General features: G+C 39.9%; 1 protein-coding gene across 2 annotated transcripts in view; it reads left to right on the top strand.

Moving 5' to 3' along the window:
- The window catches only part of KIF4A (kinesin family member 4A), a 108,407-nt gene that overhangs the window by 28,170 nt on the left and 53,086 nt on the right, over positions 1 to 27,151 (top strand). For both annotated transcript variants that reach the window (XM_045788423.2, XM_045788425.2), the window contains 3 exons: positions 14,759 to 14,875; positions 15,473 to 15,648; positions 19,756 to 19,817. In XM_045788423.2, the coding sequence (XP_045644379.1) occupies positions 14,759 to 14,875; positions 15,473 to 15,648; positions 19,756 to 19,817 (355 nt within the window). The remainder of the gene's footprint in view (positions 1 to 14,758; positions 14,876 to 15,472; positions 15,649 to 19,755; positions 19,818 to 27,151) is intronic.

Genomic DNA, 27,151 nt, shown 5'->3' with positions numbered 1-27,151 from the left:
GTATGTTTCTTGGTTTGTCTTTCTCTTTTTTTCCCTTTGGCTCATTTGTTTTGTTTCTTAAATTCCTCATATGAGTGAAATCATATGGTATTTGTCTTTCTCTGGCTGACTTATTTTGCTTAACATTATACTCTGTAGCTCCATCCACGTCCTTGCAAATGGCAAGATTTCATTCTTTTTTATGGCTGAATAAAAATTCCATTGTGTATATATATATATATATATATATATATATACCACTTCTTCATCCGTTCATCAATTGATGGACACTTGGACTGCTTCCATAATTTGGCTAGTGTAGATAATGCTGCTATAAACATAGGGGTGCATGTATCCCTTTGAATTAGTGTTTTTGTATTCTTTGGGTAAATACCCAGTAGTATAACTGCTGGATCATTGGGTCATTCTATTTTTAACTTCTTGAGGAACCTCCATACTGTTTTCCAGAGTGGCTTGCATACCACTTTGCATTCCCACCAACAGTGCAGGAAGGTTCCCTTTTCTCCACATCCTCGCCGACACCTGTTGTTTCTTGTGTTGTTGATTTTAACCATTTTGACAGGTATGAGGTGGTATCTCATTGTAGTTTTGGTTTGGATTTCCCTGATGCTGAGTGATGTTGAACATCTTTTCACGTATGTTAGCCATCTGTATGTCCTCTTTGGAGAAATGTCTTTTCATGTCTTTTGCCTATTTTTAAATGGATTATTTGTTTTGGGGGTGTTGAGTTTTACAAATTCTTTTTATATTTTGGATACTAACTTTATTGGATATGTCATTTGAAAATATCTTCTCACATTCCATAGGTTGCCTTTTAGTTTTGTTGATTGTTTCTTTGGCTGTGCAGAAGCTTTTTATTTTGATGAAGTCCCAATAGTTTATTTTTGCTTTTGTTTCCCTTGCCTCTGGAGACATATCTAGAAAGAAGTTGCTATGGCCAATGTCAAAGAGATTCCTGCCTGTGTTCTCCTCTAGGATTTTGATGGTTTCAGGTCTCACATTTAGGTCTTTAATCCATTTTGAATTTATTTTTGAGTATGGTGTAAGAAAGTGGTCCAGTTTCATTCTCTGCATGTTGCTGTCCAGTTTTCCCAACACCATTTGTTGAAGAGACTGTCCTTTTCCCATTGGATATTCTTTCCTGCTTCTTGAAGATTAATTGACCATTTGTTATGGGTTTAGAAGTGATATTTTAAAAACTTTTTTATTAACGTGTTAATGTAAAACCAGGAAATCGGGGCATCTGGGTGGCTTAGTCAGTTAAGCATCCAACTCTTGATTTCAGCTCAAGTAATGATCTCAGGGTTGTGAGATCGGGCCCTGCGTTGGGCTCCAAACTCAGCATGGAGTGTGCTTGTCCCTTACCCTCTGCTCCTCCTGCCGCTCGCCCTCTCTCTCTCTCTCCTCAAATAAACAAATAAATACATAAATAAAATCTTTGAAACCAGGAAATTACGTATAAGCAAATAGCTCGCTGAATTTTCACCAATTGAACAAACCCATGTAACTAGCCTAAGTAGAATATTTGAAAATTTTATATTCTAACTTTGTTTCTGGTATACGGAAATAAAATTTATTTTTTAATATTGATTATGTCTATCTAGGAACCTGATTCACTCTCTTGGTAGTCTATCTTTATCCACCTTGCTAAAACCACTGTGTAAAAGATTATCAGTGATATCTTAATTACCAAAACAAATTGGTTCTTTCCAGAGCCCATCTTACCTGACCTCTTAGTGGCATTGACATTTGAACGTACTCTTCTTGAAACTTCTGGTTCATAAATCATCATTTCTCTTAGTTCTTTCTCTAACTCAAACTATTCCTTTTCCTTCTCTTTTGCTTTTTCTTCTTCCTATTCCGTTATGCCAATTATTGCACCCAGCATGATCTCCTCGATTAGGAATGAGTACCCACTACCTGCTGTTAGTTCTTCCTTAGAGATTGCGCCCACTTCCAGTCTGTTCCTGCTGCCTCTACAAAGTTCGTGCCTTCACCCTGCATACCTGGTGAAGAGCCTCCTCATACGTTGGCTCCTAGAAGGCATTCCATTCTAAATACCATACCTACATTAGCCTCCTCAAAATACCACTCTGTACATGGTACTTTCCCTGATTAGAAATGAAGTGGCACATCACTGCTTACAGGATGAAATCTAAAATCCATAGCCAGGCCTTCCAGACCCTTTGTACCCTGGTCCCAGCCTACCTCCTCAGCTGTCTTTCACAGCTTCCTCTGCCCACACTCCACCCCAGCTACACAGCCTTCACAACATGCCCTGCTAATTCTGGCTTCTGTGCACTTTCAGCACAGCCATCTCTTCTCTCCCAGAATGCAGTCGTCCTCTCCTCCCTCATCAAACTATCTACAGTATAGCCATCTTCCCAGGTCCAACCAGAAGTCTTAGATTTTCGATGTGGCGCTTGGAACCATTTCATCTTCTAATGTATTTTTTTTTCCTTGAGATTGTATAGTACCAGGGGATTATGGTGTCAATTTCTGGCCCCTCTAGAGTTCCAGCTTTTTCTCCCACCACTTGCCTACAGACTACAAGGTTCCAACCACAGCAGTCTACTCATCGTTCCAGATCTCTGTGCCATTGTACTTGTATGTTCTCTGCTGGGTTTTTTCCCTCTCCACTGCCTTGCACATCTCGTTCCATCAAGCGCCCCATTCCTCCTGTGCTTTTTAACCTCTCCCTGTTTACTGGCTTTCCCTCGCCCCCCAACATAGAAGCCTTCTAATGTGTTTTCCCCATTTTAAAACAAAACAAAATCCTTCATCCTCCTCGTACTACTGTTCTTTTCCTTTTCCCCCTGGCTTTTTGCCAGCCTGCCATCCTCATCCCACTGAAACTGTCCTTGCTGAGGTCACCCAATGACCTGAAAAACTGGATCCATTAGGCTCTTTTTAGTCCTTCTCTTACTTGGTGACTCCACAGTGTCTGACACCCTGCCCCTTCATCTGGACAGTCTCCTTCCTCCCTCGGATCTGTGACAGTGCCATCTCCTGGGTGTCCTCTTTTCTGAGGACTCTCTCAGGCTCCTCTTCTTCCATCCACCCATACCTGCAACAGTCCAGGTACTGCCCTGCGATTTTTTTTCTTCCTCTTCCCACTGTTCAAGCCCATCACCTTACTACCTTTGCACCACCCTAGGTGGTCTCACCCACTTAGATGCTTATAACTACTGCCTATAAGCTGCCCAGCCCAAACCTCTTATCTCCAGCCCAAATCTCACATCTACATTTCAGCCTATTCGTCTAGTTGCCTGTGGGGCATTTCATGGGTGTCCCACAGACAACTCCCATTCCGCATACCTAAAACTGAATTCCTCATCTTACCCTGCCTCTGTTAAACCTGCCCTTCCATCACCTTTAATATATAACACCAACATTCCCTCAGTCACCCATGCCGGAAATCGGGGCATCAAACCATGCTCTTTCTTCAGTCTGGCTCCTTCTCCCAATCCCATTAGTCGCCAAGCTCTTTCAGTCTTACTTTCTCATCTTTCAAATCACTTTCTTTTCTCTGACCTTACTACCACTACCTTAGTTCAGGCCTTCAGCATTTCTTAGCCTATAGCAAGCTTTCCAACTGGTTTCCCTATCTTTTTCAGCCAGGCACCCTTCAAAGCCATCTACCAATCAGCAGCCAAGATGTTTTCCTAAACTGGATATCCCTGCTTAAAGCTCTTCTCATAGCTCCTCACTTTGTATTACACTGCTTGGCATGACCTTTGTGCTCTAACCCTGCCTACCTGGCTAACTTCCCCTCTCCCCACCCCTTCCTTGCAATCTGCTTAGCCATTCTAAGTGTGCCAGGTTCTCTCTTCTCTATGCTTCTTTGTACATTCTGCTCCCTCTGCTGGAAATGCCTTCCCTCTGTCTTCACATGGCTAATTTTGTTTTGCCCTTCGGTACTCAGTTCCAATTTCATCCCCTTGAAGAAACTCTCTTAACCACCTTCAATCCCCCGCCCCCAGCCCATGCTTACCTCTTTCCTGCACTAACACTAACCCAACTCTGTAATTCTGTTGTCTCCTAAAATGGCTGACTTGACAGCAAGCCAGGCAAAGGTGTTTTATTCATCTTTGAATCCTTAGGGCCCGGCATAGTGCCTGACTCGTAGTTGATCCCGATTGAATGCCTGAGTTCTTGCTCCCTTTTGGTCTGACTGACAATTCTTACTAATATTTCAATTCACAGTTCAGATGTCACCTACCTGTGAAACCTCATATGGGTCAGTCCATCAGCTAGTGTTCCATGGTGTTTTTTCCTAACACTTTATTATGAAATTTTTCAAAGATGCAGTCAAGTTAAAAGATTGTATAGGAAGAGCCCTATACCTAGCATCTGGATTCCACCATTAGCATTTTACTCTCTTTGCTTTATGACATATCTATCTATCCACCATTAAGCCATATTCTTTTTTAAATGCATTTTAAAGTAAATTGCACACATCAGTACACTTCCTCCCAAATACTCAAGCTTACTTGGTATTAACTGGGGTTTAATATTTGTTTATGTTTTTTAATGTGGAATTTATAATGAAAAGCACAAATTTTAAGTTTGTGTTAGCTGGGTTTTGACAAAGGCGTTTACCTAAAAGCCTATAACCTAAAACCTTTTCATGATGTAGAAGATTACTTCCCTTCCCAGTCAGTTGCCACCCTGCTAAGTTTCACTGCATCCTTCCTTTTCGTTGTAATTACTTGTTTGTTTTTCCCATTAGACTTTGAGTTCCTTGAACGCAAAGACTAGTTCTTATTTTCCTGCCCCCTGTGCCAAGCACTGTGCCTGGCACGCAGTTGGTGCTCAGTAACTGCTGGCTGGCCAGATGAATGTGTATCTGCCTTATTCCTGAAATAGCACAGGTTGTATTCATTCTCTTTCTTTTTCATCTCTCACATTGAAAAGGTTGCTTGGTCGTGTCATTTTTATGTCTTAAATACCTTTGACTTCTGTCTCCTTCATTCCTTTTCCGTTGTCCTAGTCCTTAGAGATCTCTCGCTTGAACTATTAAAATAACCTGCTAAAAGGTTTCTTAAACACCAGTTTTTTGCTCCCAAATCTACCTTCCAACTGATGACCAAAGTAATATTTATAAAATCCAAATGTATACCCCCTCTTTAAAACCTTTCAATTATGGGGCACCTGGGTGGGCCAGTTGGTTAAGCATCTAGCTCTTGATTTTGGCTCAGACCATGGTCTTGGGGTTATGAGATGGAGCACTAGGTTGGGCTCCACCCTGGGTGTGGAGCCTGCTTAACATTTTCTCTCTCCCTCTGCCCCTCCCCCTTCTCTCTGCCCCCCAAAACCACTCTCATTTGTTTCCATCATGTACAGCAGATGTTTTTTTCTGCCTTCCCTTTAAAGCATAAGAACTCTTTTTAAAATGAAATCTTACAACAAATTCTAACAGTTGAAATAAATCAAAGAACGGGTTTTATATTCATGTAAATTTATTTTATAAGTTCAGATTTAGGGGCGCCTGGGTGGCTCAGTCGTTAAGCGTCTGCCTTCGGCTCAGGGCATGATCCCAGAGTCGTGGGATCAAGCCCCACATCAGGCTTCTCCGCTGGGAGCCTGCTTCTTCCTCTCCCACTCCCCCTGCCTGTGTTCCCTCTCTCACTGGCTGTCTCTCTCTCTCTGTCAAATAAATAAAATCTTAAAAAAAAATAAGTTCAGATTTATAACATTGTATAAGTCAGTCTTCAAACAATATATAGCTAGTTTATAATCACAATGTCTTTCTTTATATTAACTGGTATATCATAAAATTTTCCATGATAAAAAAATGCAATACAACAAAGGACTTGTATCTAGAATATACAAAGAACTCTGAAAACTCAATAGTAAAAAACAATCCAACTACAAAGTGGGCAAAAGACACAAACAGTTCATCAAAGAGGACATGCAGATGGCAGATAACCACATGAAAGAATGTTCAGTATCCTTAGTCATGAGAAACTGTGGACTCTGAGAAACAAACTGAGGGCTTCAGAGGGGAGGGGGGTGCGGGAATGGGATAGGCCAGTGATGGGTAGTAAGGAGGGCACGTATTGCATGGTGCACTGGGTGTTATACGCAACTAATGAATCATCGAACTTTACATCAAAAACCAGGGATGTACTGTATGGTGACTAACATAATATAATAAAAATATTATTATAAAAAAAAGAAAATACAAATGAAAACCACAATGAGATATCACTGCACACCTCTCATAATAGCTAAAAGAAAAAATAGTGACAATACCAAATGCTGGCAAGAATGTGAAGAAATTAGATCTCTCATACATTGCTGGTGGGAATGTAGAGAAGTACAGTAGTCTGGAAAACAGTTTCTTCTAAAACTAAATATGTTCTTATCAGACAATACAGCAATTGCACTATTGGACATTTATCCCAGAGAAAGGATATGTTCACACAAAAATCTGTACATGAATGTTCATAGCTGCTCTATTTGTAATGACCAAAAATGAAATGATTGAAATGTCCAGTAGCAGGCAAATGGTTAAACTAAATATTGTACATCCATGTAATACTCCTCAGCAGTAAAAAGGAGTGACTATTAATGCAGACGACAACTTGGATGGATTATTGTTATGCTGAGTTGGAAGAAAAGGGGGCCAGTCTCAAAAGGTTACTTAATGCCACTTAAACATTCTTGAAATAGGGATGCCTGGGTGGCTCGGGTGGTTAAGCATTTGCCTTCAGCTCAGGTCATGATCCCAGGGTCCTGGGATCGAGCCCCGCGTTGGGCTCCCTGCTCAATGGGGAGCCTGCTTCTCCCTCTCCCTCTGCCACTCCCCCCGCTCATGCTCTCTCTCTCACTCGCTCACTCTTGCTCTCTCTATCTCAAATAAATAAAATCTTTAAAAAAATAAACATTCTTGAAATAGCCACATTTATAAGGGAGAACAGATTAATGGTCGATAGGGTTTGGGGATTGAGGGGTAAAAGAGTAGGTGTGCCTATAAAGGGTGGCACAAGAGAGCTGTGTGGTGATAGGACTGTTTTCTGTATCTTGATTTTGAGGACGGTTACATGAAGTTATACATGTGATAAAATTGCACAGAACCACACACACACGTACACACACACAGTACATGTAAAAACTGCTGAAATCTGAGTAAGCTCAGGATTGTGCCAGTGTTAACTTTCCAACATGAGCTATAGCTATGCAACACGTTACCATTCGAGAGGCTGGGTGAATGGTGCAGAAGACCTTGCTGTACATTTCTTTGCAACTTCCTGTGAATCTGAATAATTGTTTTGAAATAGAAGTTTTTTTAAAATGCAGTATAATGAAAAGTAATTTTTTCTCCTTCCCTAAATCCCTAATCCACATTTCTAGATAGTTTCTCTTTCTGTACAAATGGAAGCATACAGGGTAGTCTATTCTAGTCTACCCTTTCTTATTTTCGCTGAACGATACATGTTGGAGGTTGTTCCATGTTAACTTATGCATCTCTACCGTGTTCTTTTTCATGTCTGTGTTTTGTATAGCTATACCATCGTATTTATTATACCGTTCCCCTACTGATGAGCATTTAGGTTGGTTCCAGAATTTTGCTATTACAAGTTAAGCTGTAGTGAACATTCTTAATTCTTAGTATATGGTGGGGATTCTGGATGATAGAATCTTAATTAAGGTTTTGCTCTAATTTTTCCTATAATTTGTTCTGGTGACACTTGATCAAGAAAATCCTGATTCCTACTAATATGTAGTTATGAATTATAAACACGTTTTAACAGCCCACTTTACAACCTCGGGATTCTCTTCAATTACTAAACTGATCCAGGAGTTTCAAATGATAGGACATTTAAATCCAAAGTTGTATCGCTAGCAGTATCTTTCCTGGTTTATGTTATGTAATAACTATAAATGCCTAACAGGGTACTTGCAAAGTTTACAAGAAACCCTGGAACTTTTTTTTGAGTGCCATTGGCTAAGTTCTTCATATGCAATATCTCATTTAATCTTTTTTCCCAGCTTTATTGAGATATTATTGACATATAACATATGTAAGTTTAAGGTATACAATGTGATGATTTGATGCGCATATATTATTGTGAAATGATTACCACAATAAGGTTAGTTAATACCTCTATTCCTTCACATAATTACTGTGTGTGTGTGTGTGTGTGTGTGTGTGGTGATAATATTTAAGAACTATCAAGTATAGAATACAGTACTGTTAATTATAGTCACCATGCTTTACATGAGATCCCCAGAACTTATTCATCTAATAGCTGGAAGTTTATATTCTTTTTTTTTTAAAGATTTTATTTATTCATATGACAGAGAGAGAGACAGCCAGCGAGAGAGGGAACACAAGCAGGGGGAGTGGGAGAGGAAGAAGCAGGCTCCCAGCGGAGGATCCCAATGCGGGGCTGGATCCCAGAACGCCGGGATCACACCCTGAGCCGAAGGCAGACGCTTAAGGCAGACGCTTAACGACTGAGCCACCCAGGCGCCCCAAGGACATTTATATTCTTTGACCAACATCTGCCCATTTCTCCCACCCCTCAGCCTCTGGCACCCACCATTCTACTCTCTTTCTGTGTGTTCAGCTTTTTTAGACTCTATTTATAAGTGAGAACCTACAGTATTTGTCTTTCTTCATCTGACTTACTTCACTTAGCATAATGTTCCCAAGGTTCATCCATGTCGCAGAAGGCAGGATTTCCTTCTTTTTTGTGGCTCGATAATATCCCGTTGTGTGTGCGTGCACATGTGCTTGCGCGTGCACACCGAAATCTGTGTATTCATTCATCCATCAGTGGACATGTAGATGGCAAACATCCATTTGGTACTACGCAGCTGACTATGACGCAGTGAGGAGTGTGTGAATTCAGGAACTGCCGCTGTCTGGTGTTTCAGTACAAACTCGTGTGTAGTGGTATGAAAACTTGCACAATTTTCCATGCGCGGGCATGTGACCAGGAAAGAGTCTATGCAAGGCCGCAACCTGAAAATACACATTTGCAAAAAAAAAGTCAAACGTATGCAAAAATGTTAGAGGTATTTTCAAAGACTGCAGAAAACTTAACTAACCTCGCCACACAAGATAATATGTTGGTAGACTCCAGGATGTTGAGATTTGAAATATAGCACATTGGAGTGAGCTATTTAAAGGCAGTTTTTAAAATAGTTAAAATATTTGTAAGTAGTGGTAATGGTTGCACAACAGTGTGAATGTACTTAATACCACTGAACTGCATGTACACTTAAAAGTGGTTAAAATGGTAACTTTTATATTATGCATATTTTACCACAATTTTAAAAAAGCTTGAAAAACAAAACCCAAATTATAGTTGCAGAAACTCTGAAGCTTCTCTGCGGTTCCCTAAAGTATCCCTAAGGTTCTGAGGAACGCCATTTGAAAAACACTGACCTACGGGATAAATACATACACCTGAGACTGATCTTATCTGTCATGGACTTACGATCTCTCCCTAGCTGTCCTCTGACCTCCGTATTTGTCACTCGCCATCTTGTACCTCGCATTGTATTAATATTGAGCTACCCATAGTTCCTCACAAATGTGCCTTGACATACGCTACTTCCTCTGTCTGGAATGCCTTCACATTCTTCTTTCCTACCCTTCCCTCCTCCATTGGCACTGTTCCAGTCATCCTTTGCAATTCAGCTCAAATTTTTAATTCTTTTCTGAAGCCTTCCCTTACCTTCCCGGGGAAAGTTTACCACTCCCTCTTATGAGAACCCATTTTTACTATATATATCTCTTCCTTTAATGTTATATATTTGCAATTATTTTTGTTTGTGTCCCTCTCTCCCTTTAGATTATGAACTCCTCGAGAGTGGGGATTGTGACTTAGTCATCTTTGTATCTCTAATAACTAGCACAGTGCCTAGAATATTGTACCTATTCACTAAGTATTTGATGAAAAGGACTCAGATGTGTGAGAAGAGGAAGAGTCTCAGGTTGCGTGACTGGTTAGACAGCGAGGAAATGAAAAAGGACAGTGCTGGAAGTGAAATAGATTGGCACTGAAAGATGAGTTCTGTTTTGTTCGGTATTCCATGCAGTGCCTTGTGGGCACAGCCCACTGGAGGTTATCCGGTAGGCAGCCAAAATAGAGCTTTGGGCAACAGGAAAGAGGTCTTGTTGGGAGATGCAGATTAGCGACTCATTCATTATAGTTTTTATTGAAACTCTAGGCTGTATAAAATAACCTAGGGGGAGTATAGATAGGGAGAAAAGAGCTCAAGACAGTTTCAAGAGAATATCAACATTTAATGGGTGGGTATTAGAAAAACAATCCCATTAAGTAGACTGGGAATGATTGAGAATGGGGAGCACAGTAGTTGCATGCTCTGGGGCAGAGACTGGCGCATGCCAGAGTTCTTTATACACATTTTCTACCAATCCCCTTTTTTCAGCCTCAGGTCTGTCCTCTTTCCGGTGTACCTGGTGCTGCCGCTGAGTGACCAAGTCAGCTCATTTCCATAGAGCGTAGAGATTAGGACCATGGACTTTGGAGCCAGACTGCCTATATTTGAATCCTGACTCTGCCACTTATTAGCTGTGTGACCTTGGGCAACTTCCCTAGCCTCTTTGTGCCTCAACTCATATATGTCAATATAAGGATAATCATACTTTATAGGACTGTTGTGAGAATTAAATGAGTTCATATGTGTAAAGTACCTAGAATATTATCTGGCTTATAGGAAACACTATATAAACTTAGCTGTTATTATCACTATCATCATTATTGCCCCCCTGCAGGCTCTTTAGATTGAGGCTTCTATCTTGCTAAATCAGTTACTGCTTCTCTACCTGTACTCTAAAAACATGTTGAAACCTCCTGTCTACTGGTATTTCTATCCTATGTTCCGTGATCTGGTGGGTGAAGTACTTTTAAAATTCCTTTTAGTGGTGTTTTAGGACAGAGAGGAGAGAAATGCTGGTAATCAATCTCCTGTGTTTGAACAGAACTTCCTATAATGCTCTGTATTCTTTTTGTATCTGAGTTTCTTTGCCATGTTGATTTCTATGAAGCTACATCGATTTTTTTTATTGGAATAATTTGTGGCTAGATAATTACAATTTTGTGTTTGGAAAGCCTTCTGTCCTTTTTCCCCTTTAGACGTCTTGTTCCCAGAAAGTTAGCTGCCTTTTTCCTGAATTTTGGACATCTGTTTTCTAAACAGCTAGCATACTGGTGTTTAACCATACCCCTTGGTCCCCAACAGATTCCCATCATTTTACTTAAATAATCAGTTCTTTCGTGTGTGTCAGCTTGAAGGCCAAAGCAGCCATTTCCTTACTCACTCACAGCATCTTTTGAGTGAAGAAATTGTCATCAGAGTAGATTAGGAATTTGTCAGGTGCTCTGCTTTCAGCCTCCCATACCTTAGTAGATATCCAAATTACCCGAGTTGCCCCCCCCATTAATAAAAGCTTATGTGTAGGTAGCACTTTGTAGATCACATTTGATTTTTATCATAGTCCCATGAGGTAAGGTATGTATGACACCTATTTTATGAATAAAGGAAAGTTTCAGTGGCTTGTCCAAGGTCACGCATATAGGTAGGTGGTAGGGGCAGAGTTTGAACTAGATTCTGTCTCCTAATCAAATTCTCTTTCACTCTGTCCCTTCTCAGTGTTTACTCCTATAAGTTTTATGAGCTGTTGCAGTAACAGATCTTTCCCTTTCTCTCTAACTAGGTGGACCATATCCATACTATGATAATACTTCTATGTTTCACCCTATTTTACTCAGCTACCTGCCTTAGACTCGCAGGTATTTTCTTCACCTATAGAGCAGAGTTTCTCAGCTGTGGGAGTATTAACATTTTAGATCAAAGAATTTGGGGGGCTGTCCAGTGCCTTGTAGGATGTTTAGTGGCATCCTTGTCCTCTACCCACGAGATGCCAGTAGCACTCACTGCCACCCATAAATTGTGACAACCGAAATGTCTCCCGATATTGCTGAATGTCCCTTCAGAAGCAAAATTATCCCCATTTGAGAGCTGCTGCATATGGAGCCGCTTCATTTCTCCCCTACCTGCTTTTTCTCCCTTGTTACATCTATTCAAGTTCCGAAACCTGTTGCAACATGCCTCCATGATACAAGTTATGTTTCGCTTTTAAGTTAAAATCTCTATTATTTATTTGTTGCCATAGTAAATAAATACCCAGAAATGTCAAGGAGTATTCTTGATCTTCTCCTTGTTTGATCTGTTCTCAGTCTTAGAGAGAATAACTTCTGATATTATAATGTTATCTCTGGACATTTTTCTCCATTGCCATCCTCTATCAGAAATTTAAATCTCTGCAAACATGTGCTTCCCAGTGTTTATGATGCGTACCCTATCCATGTCAAGAATTTATCGTTTTTAAATCTCTTAACAACAGAAAAGCAAATCCTGTTTTGTGATGGTTTCTTTCTAGAGATTCATTTCCCTCGCTCCTTTCTATTCCAAAGCCCTAGTTCTCATTTGAAGAAGAAAAAAACAGCCTCTTTATACCCAAGTGTATGATTCTTGCTTAGGTCCTAGTTGCCATAGATTCTTCTCAGGGTTCATCTAGATTTTGTTGTTGTTGTCTTGCATGAAACTGTAGATGGAAGTTTTGCTCAGCAGGTTTGAAAAACCTCCCCGGCTCTCCTTTACATCCCAGATGGGATATGAGCCAATAAGATGGCAGTGTTCTGTTTGGCTCAAAGGGGGAAAAAAAAAGAATGAACTAATACAAGAATTAGTGCAGATATTGGCGAGCAGCCTTGGTAAATCTTAGCAGACTCTCCTTCACATTCTGGATAGGGTGAAAAGCCCTGAAAATGGCATCCCTGTCAGTTAGCAATAAAGAGAAAAGAAAGGAATGGTTGCTTGAGGGTATTGTTTTTGTTTTAGATTGGGGAGATTTGAGCATGTATATAGACTGAAAAGGAATTCATGAAGGGAAAATAAGTTAAAGATCTAGGAGAGGGGGAGAAGATCAAAGGATCCAGGGTCCCAGAGAAAATGGAGGGAACAGAAACAAACCAGCAGAGGCTGAAGAGGAAATAAAGGTTGTTATTTACTCCTCTGAAACAAGGAGAGGGATGAAAGAATCAATAACAGCAAAGAAAAGACTCTGAGGTGAGGAGAGGGAAAACCTTCCTATGTGGATAACTTCGATCTCCACAGTGTATTTGTTGAAACCATCCACTAACAGAGTGAAAGGAGATTTACAGTCTTGAAATGATGAATGTTTAGAATAGCTGCCGTACTGAAGTAGGGATGAGGAAGAAAGATTGTCAGTTGACCAAAGGTTCAGCTAAAGTCAGATAGCAATGTTTTATAATGAATAGATCTAGTCCACTTGGTTATGTGACTTTCTTCAGCATTGCAGCCTACAGAAACTTACACACACACACAGAGTTGGTTTACATGTGACTGGGAATTAACATGATGGGGAGGCAGGAGGTCATGGGTCTAGTGAGTGCTTCGGAAAGCCTAACTGAAATGACTGATCAAAGGATCCAGTTTAAGGCCCAGGAGAGAATGATGTACTGGGAGTATTAGAAAGTGTCAGGGTGCGCCTGGGCGGCTCAGTCGGTTAAGCGTCTGCCTTCAGCTAGGTCATGATCCTGGGGTCCTGGGATCGAGCCCTGCATCAGGCCCCCTGCTCAGCAGGAGGCCTGCTTCTCCCTTTCCCCCTGCTTGCCCTTCCCCCTGCTTGTGCGCGCACTCTCTCTCTCTGTCAAAGTATTTTTTTTAAAAGTGTCAGTAAATTGGTGGTTACAATAAGGATGAAGAACAGGATTCGTGAAAGAAATGAAAGGATTGTAGGATACAGTCAGGAATTCTGGAGCTCAGGATCTTGTAGATATGATCGTTTCTGGTTATAGGGGAGTCCAAAGTATGGCTGAGTAAGTAAAAGGTGGAGTAGCACTAACAAAAATGATCCCATTTCTTTAGCATTTAACTTTGTATGAGTATCTTATTTAATTCCCCACTACAACCCAATGAGGTAGATCGATTTGCCTCATTTTAGAGCGGAACTTTACCCAAATCATATAGATAGTCAGTGGTAGAGCCGGGATTAGAACCTAGGTCTATCTGACACCAAAGCCCATGCACTTAACCACTATACTATATTATAGCCTTTACACAATAAACACAATCATGGGAAAATCAGGGTCTTTAGAAGGACCTCAGAGATTATTACAGAATTTAAAAAGCAAACCTTGGAATTAAAGAAATGGAAAAGAATCTTCACCCTTTTTAAAGCAACAAGAGAAAATGTATTCCTATGTGGTGTCATAGAAAGAGCATAGGACTTAACTGAAATACTGAAATGGAATGTCAGGCCTACCACTCACCAGCTGTTTGACCTTAGACAAGTCAGTGAACCTCTGCGCTGGTTTCCTTATCTGTAAGGTGAGAATGATAGTAAAAATAATTTAGCAAGATGACAATAAAAAATAGCTGTTGGTCTAATTTCTCGGCATTAATTTAAGAATTAAATGTGATAATGGATATAAAAAGTAAATATACAAATGTTGTTGTCATGGTGATAGTTATCTGTGTGTCTACTGTGTTTCCGTGGGAAAGGGCAAGAAGTGCCAGCAAATTCAGCGTGTATATCCAGCATTTAGACCTTTGTCCTCAGAAAAGTGAACAGGATCAAGAAGTTTCCTTAAGATGGATGATTTAATATTTCTGTGGGGTTCTTATTTTACGCAGGTATATGTTCGATGCTCTACCAAGCAATTTAAATTTTGTTTCCCACTATTAGGTATTAATATTAACCGAGGCCTCCTGTGCTTGGGAAATGTAATCAGTGCTCTTGGAGATGACAAAAAGGGTGGCTTTGTGCCCTACAGAGATTCCAAGTTGACTCGACTGCTTCAAGGTAAGCCCAAAGTGTTTCTAAAAATAAGAGAGTAATTCAGAATAATAGTGCTGAGAAGGTGAAGATGGGACAGGTAAACAGATTTTTGGACTATCACATACAGAGCTGTCTAATTGATAAAGAGCTTTGAAAGAGACCTGTTGGCAAGCAGGCTTCTAAGATATGGCTTTGAGAGCCAAGAAATCTATAGAATGACAACTGTGCTTAGTCCTCTGTCCCTGAAAATGAACTCAATTACTGTTTATTAGTGCCTGTTAAGCAGAATTCCCTGAAGAATTAAAACCTACCTAGAGGGGGCATCCTAAGAATGTTTAATTCCAATAGTGGCTACTAACTTACTTGGGTCAGGCCCCATTGTTTCAAACTGGTCAACTGCTGAAATCACAATCTTAAGAATGGGGACACATGGAATAGGATTCTAAACTATATCATTTACACATCAAAAATCTTAGTATTTTTATGTCGACACATAGGAAATTTGCGGATTCTTAAGAATTTTTTTCTTAGAGCTCTGAGTTTGAAGCCACCAACCCAAATGGACAGCTTTGCTTGCATCCTGCTTCTTTGATTTTATTTCCTCTTGTTGTTCTTTTTCAGATTCTCTAGGAGGTAATAGCCATACTCTTATGATAGCCTGTGTGAGTCCTGCTGACTCCAATCTAGAAGAAACATTAAATACCCTTCGCTATGCTGACAGAGCAAGAAAAATCAAGAACAAACCTGTTGTTAATATTGATCCCCAGACAGCTGAACTTAATCATCTGAAGCAACAGGTACAAGGGCCTTAAAATTTGATGGGAAAAATTATAAGTCTGTGAGTGGAATGATGGAGCTTCGGTTTCTCAGCTTCTCCTCTACCAGAGGTTTAAGATGATAGCTAAGCATTCTGTTAGTTTGGGCAAATCTTAAAGTAATTCCTATTGACATGTTTATCATCCTATGTAAGGTTTGAGGGTGGCATTGGTGAATTCACTGATAAAGAAGTAAGCAGTGAGAGAAGAGGCAAGAGAGGTGGGCAAGAATCAGCTCCTGAAAGTCCTTATATGACCTAGTAGGGGATTCAGAATTCAACCTGAAAGCTGTGGGGAGCCATTGAAAGATTTTAAGTAAGTGGGTGACATGGTGAAATGTGTATTTTAGGGAGATCACTCTAGCAAGTGTAGAGAAAGTGGATTAGAAGTGGGTATGACTAGAAGAAAATAAATTACACTAGTATACCCCCTTATCCATGGTTTCACTTACCACAGTTCCAGTTACCCATGGTCAACCATGTTTTGGATACAGACGATTCTCCTTCTCACGGATTGTCAGAAAATTAATAGTAGCCTAACACTACATCACAATGCCTATGTCATGCATCTCACTTAGATAGACACTCATCACATAGATATTTTATCATCTCATATCATTACAAGAAAAAGGGTAAGGACAGTATCTCAATAAGATATTTTGAGAGGGGGGGAAATCACAGTCACATAACTGTTATTATAGTATATTACTGTAATTGGTCTATTTTATTATTAGTTATTATTATCAATCTCTTACTTGCCTAATTCCTAAATTAAACTTTATCATAGATATGTATGTATAGGAAAAAGCATAGTGTATATATATAGAGAGAGAGAGAGAAAGAGAGAGAGAGAGTTCGGTACTAGCCACCATTTCAAGCAACCACTGGGGGTCTTGGAACCTATCTCCCACAGATCTACTGTAGGCTATTATAATAACTCAGGTGAGAACTATGGCCTGAACTAAAGACGGTAGCCATAGAAATAAAGAGAAGGGTACAAATTAGAAAGAAAAAAAAGCCAAGGAGGTAGAATGTATAGAGCTTGCTTGGTAACAAATTTGATGTGGAAGGGTAGGCAGGGAGAATCAAGGTTGTTTTTGTGTTTCTTGCTTGGACAACTGATTAAATGGTAGTACCAATCACTGAGTCAGGGAATACAGGAGGAAAAACAAGGTCAGGTGGGAAAATGGAAACAATGAGATTCAGTTTGGGGCATTTTGAATTTGAAGAGCTTGGGGGACATCTAAGTACAGTTGTTCAGACACAGCTGGCCATTTGGGTTTAACATAGAGAGGTCTGAACAGATTTGAGAGTCATTAGCATTTAGATAGAATCTGAAATTACAGAGTGGATGAGATCAAAGAGTGCGTGGCACATTCAAGGTACTCACTAAGTATTTGCTGAAGGAGTGAATGACCAAGAAGAGAAGAAGGCCAAAGAGAGAACTCTGGGGGAACAGCAGTATTTAAGGAATGGGGAAAAGAGGGAAGACAAAAAGAGAAACTAAGAAGGAGCCAACAGGTAGGAAGAAAAGCAGTGGTATCATGGGAGACAAGGGAAGAAAGTTTTAAGGACCATCAAAAGTACAAATTTATAAAGAAGTGTAAAGTAAGATAAGGACTGAAAAATGTCCATTGTTTTAAATCACAAGGTGACCTCAGTTAGAAGAGGGTCAGGGGAATGATAGGAGCATATTGTTGTGGGCTGGTCAGTGAATGCTAGATAGGGAAGTGGAGGAAGCTGGTAGGCTCTTCTTTTGAGAAGGCAAGATGAAAGAAGGCGATAGCTAGATAGTCAAGGGCCAAAGGATACAGGTCTGTTTGTTTTTAAAAATATGGAAGAGACTTGAACAAGTGAAAGAGCCAGTTGGGAGAGTCTTGAAACTGAAATAGGGACTAGTTGTTTAGGGACCATCTCTAAGTAGTTGAGATCCTGAGCAGAAATAGAGAGAGATTGTCTTTAGACACTCGAGGGGATACCTGCCACCAAGACTAGAAAAAAAGAGGCTAGAATAAGAAGATTACTGTGGCAATAATTTAGAGGGAGAAGAAGGGAAATTGAGGGATTTTCAGCCTGACATCCTTTGTCTTCTCAGTGTAGTAGGAGGCAAGGTCATCTCCTAAAAGCAAGCAGCCAGATAATAGGGTAGAGGGATCGAAGAGACCACAGAGGCTTGAAATCATGGCAACGGAAAAGGTAGCAGACTAGCCACATGCATTTGTGATGGTATCAGTATAACTGGTTGTGTAACTGCTCAGTAGCTGAGGTAGAGGAGATGAGAAGGGAGGTAGTTGGATTGACCCAGGCTCGGGGGAGGGGACAAGTTTCCTTGCCCTCCAGGATACGGTACTCTTTCCACACTGTGTACTGCTTCCCAGCTGTGTACTGCTTGCTCCGTCTCTGGCCTTCCTCCTTGGTGATAAGAGCTACTATTCAGTTAGTCTAAATCTTCCCCTTCCCTTCTCTTCCTCTATCTCCCTCCCTCCTAGGGGGTCACTATAGAAGATACAAGTGATTTACCTGTTAACAGTATCTTCTCGATTATAAAATACCATATTCGGTTCTGCCCCTCCATTTTCTTTCATGTGTATTTTTATTGCCAAGAATGCTCTTCTTCCTAGTCATTTGTTCATTCATTCCAACAATAAATATATATTGAACACTACTGTGTACCAGGTACTGTGTTGGGATTCATCGTTGAACAAAGAAGATGTGGTTTCTGCCTTCGTGGAACTTACTGCCTAAGTGGGAGAAGCAAATGCCAAACACATAAGCATACCAACATACCATTTTCTAAAATGAGAAAGTGTGCTATATTAGAGTAGTATGACATTATGGACAGGGTCTTCTGTTAAATACCGAAGCTGAGGAGGCTTCCCTAGCAATGTTGGAGTTGAGATCTGAGTGATTGAGTGGGAATTATCTATGCAGAAAAGAAGGCAGAGGCTTCCTGGGAGAAGAAAAAGCATTTGTGGTTAAGAGCATTGACACTGCAGTCAGACTGCCCACATTCAAATGCTGGCTTTCTAACTCACTGGTTGTGTACCCTGGCAAAGTTCTCTGTGCCTCAGTTTCCCTATCTATAAAATGGAAATAATTGTACCTGCCTCATAGGGTTTTTGTGAGGGTTAGATGAACTAATGAACACAAAAATCACTTAGAACAGTGCCAGGCATCTACCAAGTCTGAAAAGGTCCTGATTTAGGAAGGTATCTAGTGCATTTGAAGAACTGAAGGGATGCCACTGTGACTAGAGTGGAGGGAGCCAGGAAAGAGTATTCCAGTAGGAGACTGGAGAAGAAGCAGAGACCTGATCAAAGCCTCCTGGACAACGCGGCAGACACTTAACCAACTGAGCCACCTAGGTGCCCTGAACATGTTTTAATCTTAATAGAAAGGATCCTGTAGAAAGGGAGAAGTAGAAGATATGGGAGAGAGAAGGGATAACAAAGTATGATTCATCAGGAGGCAAGAAGAGTTGGGATCCAAAGCATAAGCAACAAGACTGGTCATAGGAGGCAGAACAGCTCCTCTTTCATCACAGGAGGGAATGGGAGAGGATCATTGTGCGCGCACTCCAATTTAACGTCCAGCCACAGGAAACCTCCTTTTGACTGTTCTGGAATTTCATTACTTTGCGTCTTCTCAGAACCCTAAAGTACTTAACTTTATGAATTAGCATCTTCTCTCCTGTATTGTTTCTTACTATTTCAAGCCATAGGCTTGTCTTTGTCAACCAGATTGTAAACTTAAGAGTAAAACACGAGAGTTTATTCTCGTATCCCCCTCACATTACCTAGCCCGGTGCTGAGTTTGGTTTTTGAAAAATAGGTGCTCAATAAAAAGTCATTAAGATGCTCAGGGTAAAAGGGACAACTCGTCTTCTAAGTACTAGTCATTCATATAATGCTGTTTGGACTTTTATCGTTGAATCATCAACCCTGATGCTTTCTGTAATACCTAAGATATGCCTTATATTTCATAGGTATCAAGTCAAATTACTCTACGGCTAATTGTAGTAATTTAGCTCATAAGGGATAAGTAGCTTTTGATCAGTGATGAGCTGACTATTTTTCTTTGCTTTTCCCAGGTACAGCAGCTACAGGTCTTGTTGCTACAAGCCCATGGAGGTACCCTGCCTGGATCTATAAAGTAAGAATCATAGATTAATTTTAAATGTATATTCTAGCAGAGGCCATTTCTCCTGATGGTTGTTTTCCGCTGATATACTAAAGTTTCTGGTAGCACTTGGTATCAAGGTAGGGATCTTGTCAAACTTGCTAGTTAGCTTTGAAACAGCCTGATGGGATAGAAAGAACATGGATTCTGACCTCAGAAATTTATTCATTGGAATTCTGTGAGGAAGAGCTGTTTCTTCTCCCCCATTTATTTATTTGATTATTTATTTATATGCTAATAGACACATGGGTATTTATTTTATTCTACGGGTTAACATCCAATACTATCATTACTTGTTTTATTGCTCAAATTGTTCCTGCTTTGTCCAGTAGGAGCTCCTTCAGGGTGGTTCTTATGTTCTTTAATATACCTTCTAGTTTGTTCTTTTTTTTTTTTTTTAAGATTTGTTCATCCATTCTAGAGAGAGAGAGAGTGAGAGAGCATGAGTGGTGGGGGGGGCAGGGGCAGACGGAGTGGGAGAGAGAATCCTTAAGCAGACTCCCTGCTATGCACAGAGCCCCCAAGTGGCTCAGTCCTAGGACCCCAAGGTCATGACCCAAACCGAAATCCAAAGTCTGCCACTCAACTAACTGAGCCACCCAGGCTCCCTGGCCCTCTAGTTTTAAGCATTTCCAGCAGATGTTCTGCACCCATCTTGTATTTTCCTTGCCCCACTTCTAGAATCAACCATATCTCAAAAGAGCCCTGATTTTTTTAAATTGGAAAATAGTGTTTAGAAACTCACTCTGGGGGACACCTGGGTGGCTCAGTCCTTAAGCGTCTGCCTTTGGCTCAGGGCGTGATCCTGGCATTCTGAGATCGAGCCCCACATCAGGCTCCTCCGATGGGAGCCTGCTTCTTCCTCTCCCACTCCCCCTGCTTGTGTTCCCTCTCTCGCTGGCTGTCTCTCTCTCTGTCAAATAAATGAATAAAATCTTTAAAAAGAAAAAAAAAAGAAACTCACTCTGGGTGCTAGGTGTGCTCATTGTTACTGGGGTGTCACTGAGGCCCTCTCAGCGGGTAGAGCTAGGAAATATCTGTATGTCTGTAATACACACATACACTCAGATTTGTATTTTTATATCTGTCTGTATGTATAGTAAAAGCCATGGTTTTATACTGATACCTCTGATTCCAGTCCAACACTACAGAGTTCATTTTAGCCTTCCTCCTTCCCTTATTTATAGCTCCTTTTTCCAACAGTGAGAAACCAGCTCTCATTATCGGCAGTCTGTTTACTTACTTGTTCAGTTCCAGTATACACATAAAGTAGTTTCAGAATTGCTAGTCCATACCCCTGTGAGAAACACTGTTATGAACTAGATTACAGCATTTATGTACAGTTCTTTTTGTGTTTAGGCTTAGAGTATCCAGGCAAGATACTGGTTCCCACAGATACTGTTTATATTCCATTTTAGGGTTCCCCCTACATCTTGGTTGGTTTTAATTGTTTGTTTATATTTCGGGTATGTGAAGGTATATGAAATATTATCATGCTCTAAGAGTCAGAGTTATAAAAAAAAATACTCAGCAGAGAAATGCAAATCAAAACCACAATGAAATGCCACCATACACCCATTAGATGGCTAATATAAAAAAAAAAACAAAACTGAAGGGCGCCAGGATGGCTTAGTTGGTTAAGTGTCTGCCTTCTGCTCAGGGTCCTGGGATTGAGACCCACGTCTGGCTCGCTGCTTAGCAGGGAGTCTGCTTCTCCCCCTGCCTCTCCCCCTGCTCATGCACGCATGCACTCTCTCTCTCAAATAAAAGAAAATCTTTAAAAATTTTAAACTGAATAACAAATATTGGCAAGGATGTGGAAAAGTTAGAAGTTTTGTACACTGCTGGAAGGATTGTAAAATGGTATAACTGCTATGGAAAACAGTATGGAGGCTCCTCAAAAAGTCAAAAATAGAACTACCACATAATCCAGCAATCCCACTTCAAGGTATATATCCAAAAGAATTGAAAGCAGGTTCTTAAAGAAATATCTGCACACCCATGTTCATAGCAGCACTATTCTCAATAGCCAGGAAGTGGAAGCAACACAAATGTCCATCAGTGGATGACTGGATAAAGCGAATATGATTTGTGTGTGTGTGTGTGTGTGTGTGTGTGTGTGTGTGTGTGTGTGTGTAGTGGAATATTATTCAGCCTTAAAAAAGAAGGAACTCCTATTACGTGTTACAGCATGAATGAAACTTGAGGACATTATGCTAAGTGAAATAAGCCAGTCACAAAAAAATACTGTATGATTCCACTTACATGAGGTACTTAGAGGAGTCAAATTCATAGAAACAGAAAGTAGAATGGTGGTGACCTGGGGCTGGGGGGGAACGGGCAAAAAGGAAGTTGTTGTTCAATGGCTATAGGGTTTCAGTTTTACAAGATAAAGGTTCCAGAGATCTGTTTTACAACAATGTAAATAGACTTAATTCTACACAACTGTACAGTTAACAATGGTTAAGATGCTAAGTTTTACATGTTGTTTATAAAGATTCATTTATTTATTTGAGAGAGAGAGAGAGAGCATGCGCCAGTGAGGGAGGACACAGGGAGAAGGAAGGAATCTCAAGTAGACTCCCCGCTGAGCATGGAGCCCCAATCTGGGCTCGATGTCATAACTCTGAGATCATGACCTGAGCTGAAACCAAGAGTCAGACACTTAACCGTTTAGCCACCCAGGTGCCCCAGTTTTACATGTTTTTACACAGTTTTTTTAAAAAAGAAAAACCCGGGGCACCTGGGTGGTTCAGTTGTTAAGCTTCTGCCTTCAGCTCAGGGCGTGATCCCGGCGTTATGGGATCGAGCCCCACATCAGGCTCCTCCCCTGGGAACCTGCCTCTTCGTCTCCCACTCCCCCTGCTTGTGTCCCCTCTCTCGCTGGCTGTCTCTCTCTCTGTCAAATAAATAAAATCTTTTTTAAAAAATAAATTTAAAAAAATTTAAAAAAAGAAAAAGAAAAAAGAAAAACCCACAAAAGAACTAGAGGAAAACATAGGCAAAGGTCTATGTCCGTATTGGTGAACATGAGAAAGTAAAGAATTTATGTAGGTATAAAAGCAATGGCAGAAAACTGAAAGAATAGACTGGGGGGGGGCGGGAACAAGGAGTTGTTGTTGCATGCGTATGAAGTTTCAGTTTTGCAAGATGAAAAAGTTATGGAGATCCATTGCACAATAATGTGAATATACTTAAGTCTACTGAATTGTATGTACACTTAAAAAATGGTGAAGATGGTAAATTCTTTTACATGTTTTTTTACAATATTTAAAAAAAAATACTCAGTGAAATGTCATTCCCTCTTCATCCCTGCTACCCTATTCCCATCGCACCCTTATTTCTAGCACTTTTCTCCGTCCTCCATATTTAACCAATCTCTTTAGTTTCTGGTGTAGCCTTCCTGTATTTCTCCTGTACAAAAGCATATGCTTATATATCCTTTCATATCTTCTTCTTACATGAATGGTAGTATACTACATATAGTCTTCATGGCTTTGCTTTTCTCAGCATTTTGTGGAAATCAGTTCTTACCAGTTCGTAGACGTCTTCCTCATTCTTTTTTACAGCTGCATGGTACTCTTATTAGCGTACATGTGCCAAACATACTAATTCAACTTCTTTCCTATGTATGGGCATTTAGGTTGTTTCCAGTATTTTGTAATAACAAACATACAACAGTGAATAACCTTATGTTATTCAGTTTTTGTATTATTAGTGATTTATCTTCAGGGTAGATTTCTAGAAATGGGATTGCTGAGGCAAAAGGTAAGTACATGTGTGATTGTGTTAGATATTGCCGTATTGTCGTATTCCCCTCCAGAAGGGGTATACCGATTTGCATTCCCAGCAGCAGTGTATGAGAACGCTTGTTTCCCCTAAGCCTCACCGGTGGAATGTGTGGTCATACTTTTTCAGTTTTCTGCCAATCTGATAGGTGAGACATACTATCTCAGTATCTTGTTGTAATTTTCATTTCTTTAATTATGAGTGGATTTGAGCATTTTTTTTCATATGTTTCAGGGCCACTTTTATCTGTTTCTGATGAACTATCTGTTCATATGTCCCATTCTTCTATCAGGTTTTTTGATCCTTTGGACCTTTTTGAAAAAATTGTGGTGAAATATACATAAAATAAAATTGACCATTTTAACCATTTTCAAGTATACATTAAGTATATTCACAATATTGTACAGCCATCCCCACCATCTATCTATCATCTAAAACTTTTTTCATCTTGCAACACTGAAAATCTGTACCTGTTGAACAATAACAGCCCAATTCCTCCTCTCCCCTCAGTTCTGGCAATCACCATTCTACTTTCATTTAATTATTTTAAGCACCTTGTATGAGTGAAAGCATATAATATGTGCCCTTTCGTGACTGTCTTGTTTCACTTAGCATAATAGCCTCAAGTTTCACCCATGTCGTAGCATATGTCAGAATTTCCTTTCTTTTAAAGGCTGAATACTATCCCATTGTACATATCTACCACATGTTGTGTGACGTGGGTTGCTTCCACCTTTTGGCTATAGTGAATAATGCTGCCATGAATGCTTTAAGACCCTGCTTTCAATTCTTTTGGGTATAGACCCAGAAGTGGAATAGCTGGATCATATAGTAATTCCATTTTTAAGTTTTTAATTAGATTGCCAAACTATTTTACACAGTGGCTACACCATTTTGCATTCCTATCAGTGGTGCACAAGGGTTCCAATTTCTTCAGATCCTTACCAAACACTTGCTGTTTTCTGCTTTTTTAAAAAAAATAATAACCACCCTAATTCTGGCCCTTATTTTTAACAGTTCTTTATAGATTAGTGATATTAGTTCTTTGTCTATAGTGTGTGTTGCAAATATTTTCTCCTAGTTTGTTCTCTTTTACTTTGTTTATGGTGCTTTTGTTATACAAAAATTTTTAATTTTTACATAGTAAAGTTTGTCAATTATTTTTTTTACTGCCTTCTGATTTTTTTAGCAGCTTTATTGAGGTGTAATTTACATACCATAAAATTCACTCACTATAAGTGATATAGTGATATAGATATAATTCAATGATTTTTAATAAATTTACAGAGTTGTACAATTATCACCGCAAAATGCAATTTTAGAACATTTCTGGGTTGTCTGGGTGGCTCAGTCGGTTAAGTGTCTGTCTTCAGCTCAGTTCATGATTCCAGGGTCCTGGGATCGAGTCCTGCATCAGGCTCCCTGCTCATCAGGGGGTCTGCTTCTCCCTTTCCCTCTGCCCTTCCCCCTGCTCGTGCTCGCTTTCTCTCTCAAATGAATAAATAAAATCTTTTTTAAAAAAAGAACATTTCTGTTACCCCAAAAAGATCATTCATGTCCGTTTGCAGTTACTTCTATCCCCACTCCCAGCCCCAGGCAACCAATAATCTGCTTACTCTCTTTGTGGATTTGCCTATTATGGACATTTTATACACGTGGAATCATGCAGTATGTGGACTTTTTGTCTGGCTTCTTTCACCTATAATGGTTTTTTTTCCTTTCTTTTTTTTTTTACTGAAGTATAGTTGATATACAAGGTTATATTAGTTTCAGGTTTACAACATAGTCATTCAATAATTCTATAGATTACACAGTGCTTACCATGATAAGTGTAGTCATCATCTGTCACCATACAGAGTTATTACAATATTATTGACTGTGTTCCCTATCCTGTACTTTTCATCCCTATGATATTTATTTTGTAACTGGAAGTTTGTGCCTTTTAATTCCCTTCACCTATTTCACTCATCCTCTCACCCCTCTCCACTCTGGCAATCACCAGTTTATTCTGTGTATTTGTGGGTCTGTTTCTGCTTTCTGTTTGTTTGTTTGTTTTGTTTTGTTTTTTAGATTCCACGTATAAGTGAAAGCAATGGTATTTGTCTTTGTCTGACTTATTTCACTTAACATTATGCCCTCTAGCTCCATCCATGTCATTGCAAATGGCAGGATTTCATTCTTTTTTGTGGCTGAGTAATATTCCGTTGTATATATAGACTACATCTCTTATTTTTTTGAGGATAGCTGGCACAGAATATTACATTAGTTTCAGGTGTACACCATAGTGATTCAACTTCTCTAAACATTATGCTACGCTCACCTCTCACCTATAACATTTTTTAGATTCATCCATGTTATAGCACGTAGAATTACTTCATATCTTTTTTATTGCTGAGTAGTATTCCTCTGTCTGGCTAACCAACATTTTGTCTATCCATTGACCCGGTTGATGGACTTTTGAGTTGTTTCAACTTCTCAGCTATTATGAATTTTGCTGTTATGAACATTTACTTGCAAGTTTTTGTATGGACATATCTTTTTTGGGGGCAGATATCTAGAAGTAGAATTGCTGGGTCGCATTTTTAACTTTTCAAGAAACTGCCAAACTGTTTTCCAAAGTGGCTTTGGTGTTTACATCCTCCTCATGCTTCTGGATTTTGATTCATAATTAGAATGCCTTTCCCTACACCAAGGTTAAAGAGGAATTCGCCCGTGTTTCCTTCTAGAACTTATGTTGTTGGTTTTATATTTTACATTTCATGTTTTCATTTGGAGTTTATTCTTATGTATGTGTGAGTCTGTTTTCTTTTAATATCCTTATTTTCATAAACTCTTAATCATTTTTTCACATCTTAAAGGGATACATTGCTTCTTGTAGGACATTTAGAAAAATATACAGAATAAATCTTAAAATTGCCATAATTTTATCACCCAGAGATGACCACCCTTCTCTTTGTAATTTTCCCTCTTTGGGTAATTTAATCTTGGTTTCCTGATATATTTTAAGAATGTTGGATAAAGAAACTGAGAAAAGCTGGGGTCTCTTAAAGGGTCTCTTAAAGACCTAATCTAGTTTAACCAGTTTATTTTATTTTTTTAAGATTTTATTTATTTATTGAGAGAGAGACTACAACCAGGGGGAGGGGCAAAGGAAGAGGGAAAGAGAATCTCCTGCAGACTCCCTGCTGAGTGCAAAGCCCAACGCAGGCCTGGATTTCACAACCCTGAGATCATGACCTGAGCTGAATTCAAAAGTCAGACACTTGGGGCGCCTGGGTGGCTCAGTTGTTAAGCGTCTGCCTTCGGCTCAGGGTGTGATCCCAGAGTCCTCGGATCAAGCCCCACATCAGGCTCCTCCGCTGGGAGTCTGCTTCTTCCTCTCCCACTCCCCCCGCCTGTGTTCCCTCTCTCGCTGGTTATCTCTCTCTCTGTCAAATAAATAAATAAAATCTTTAAAAAAAAAAGTCAGACACTTAACTGACTGAGCCACCGAGGTGCCCCTAGTTTAACCAGTTTAG

The sequence above is a fragment of the Ursus americanus genome, chromosome X (genome assembly GCF_024610735.1).
Source record: "Ursus americanus isolate L20-20 chromosome X, mUrsAme1.1.p, whole genome shotgun sequence".
Taxonomy (NCBI): domain Eukaryota; kingdom Metazoa; phylum Chordata; class Mammalia; order Carnivora; family Ursidae; genus Ursus; species Ursus americanus.
This window is presented reverse-complemented; position numbering and strand designations above follow the sequence as displayed.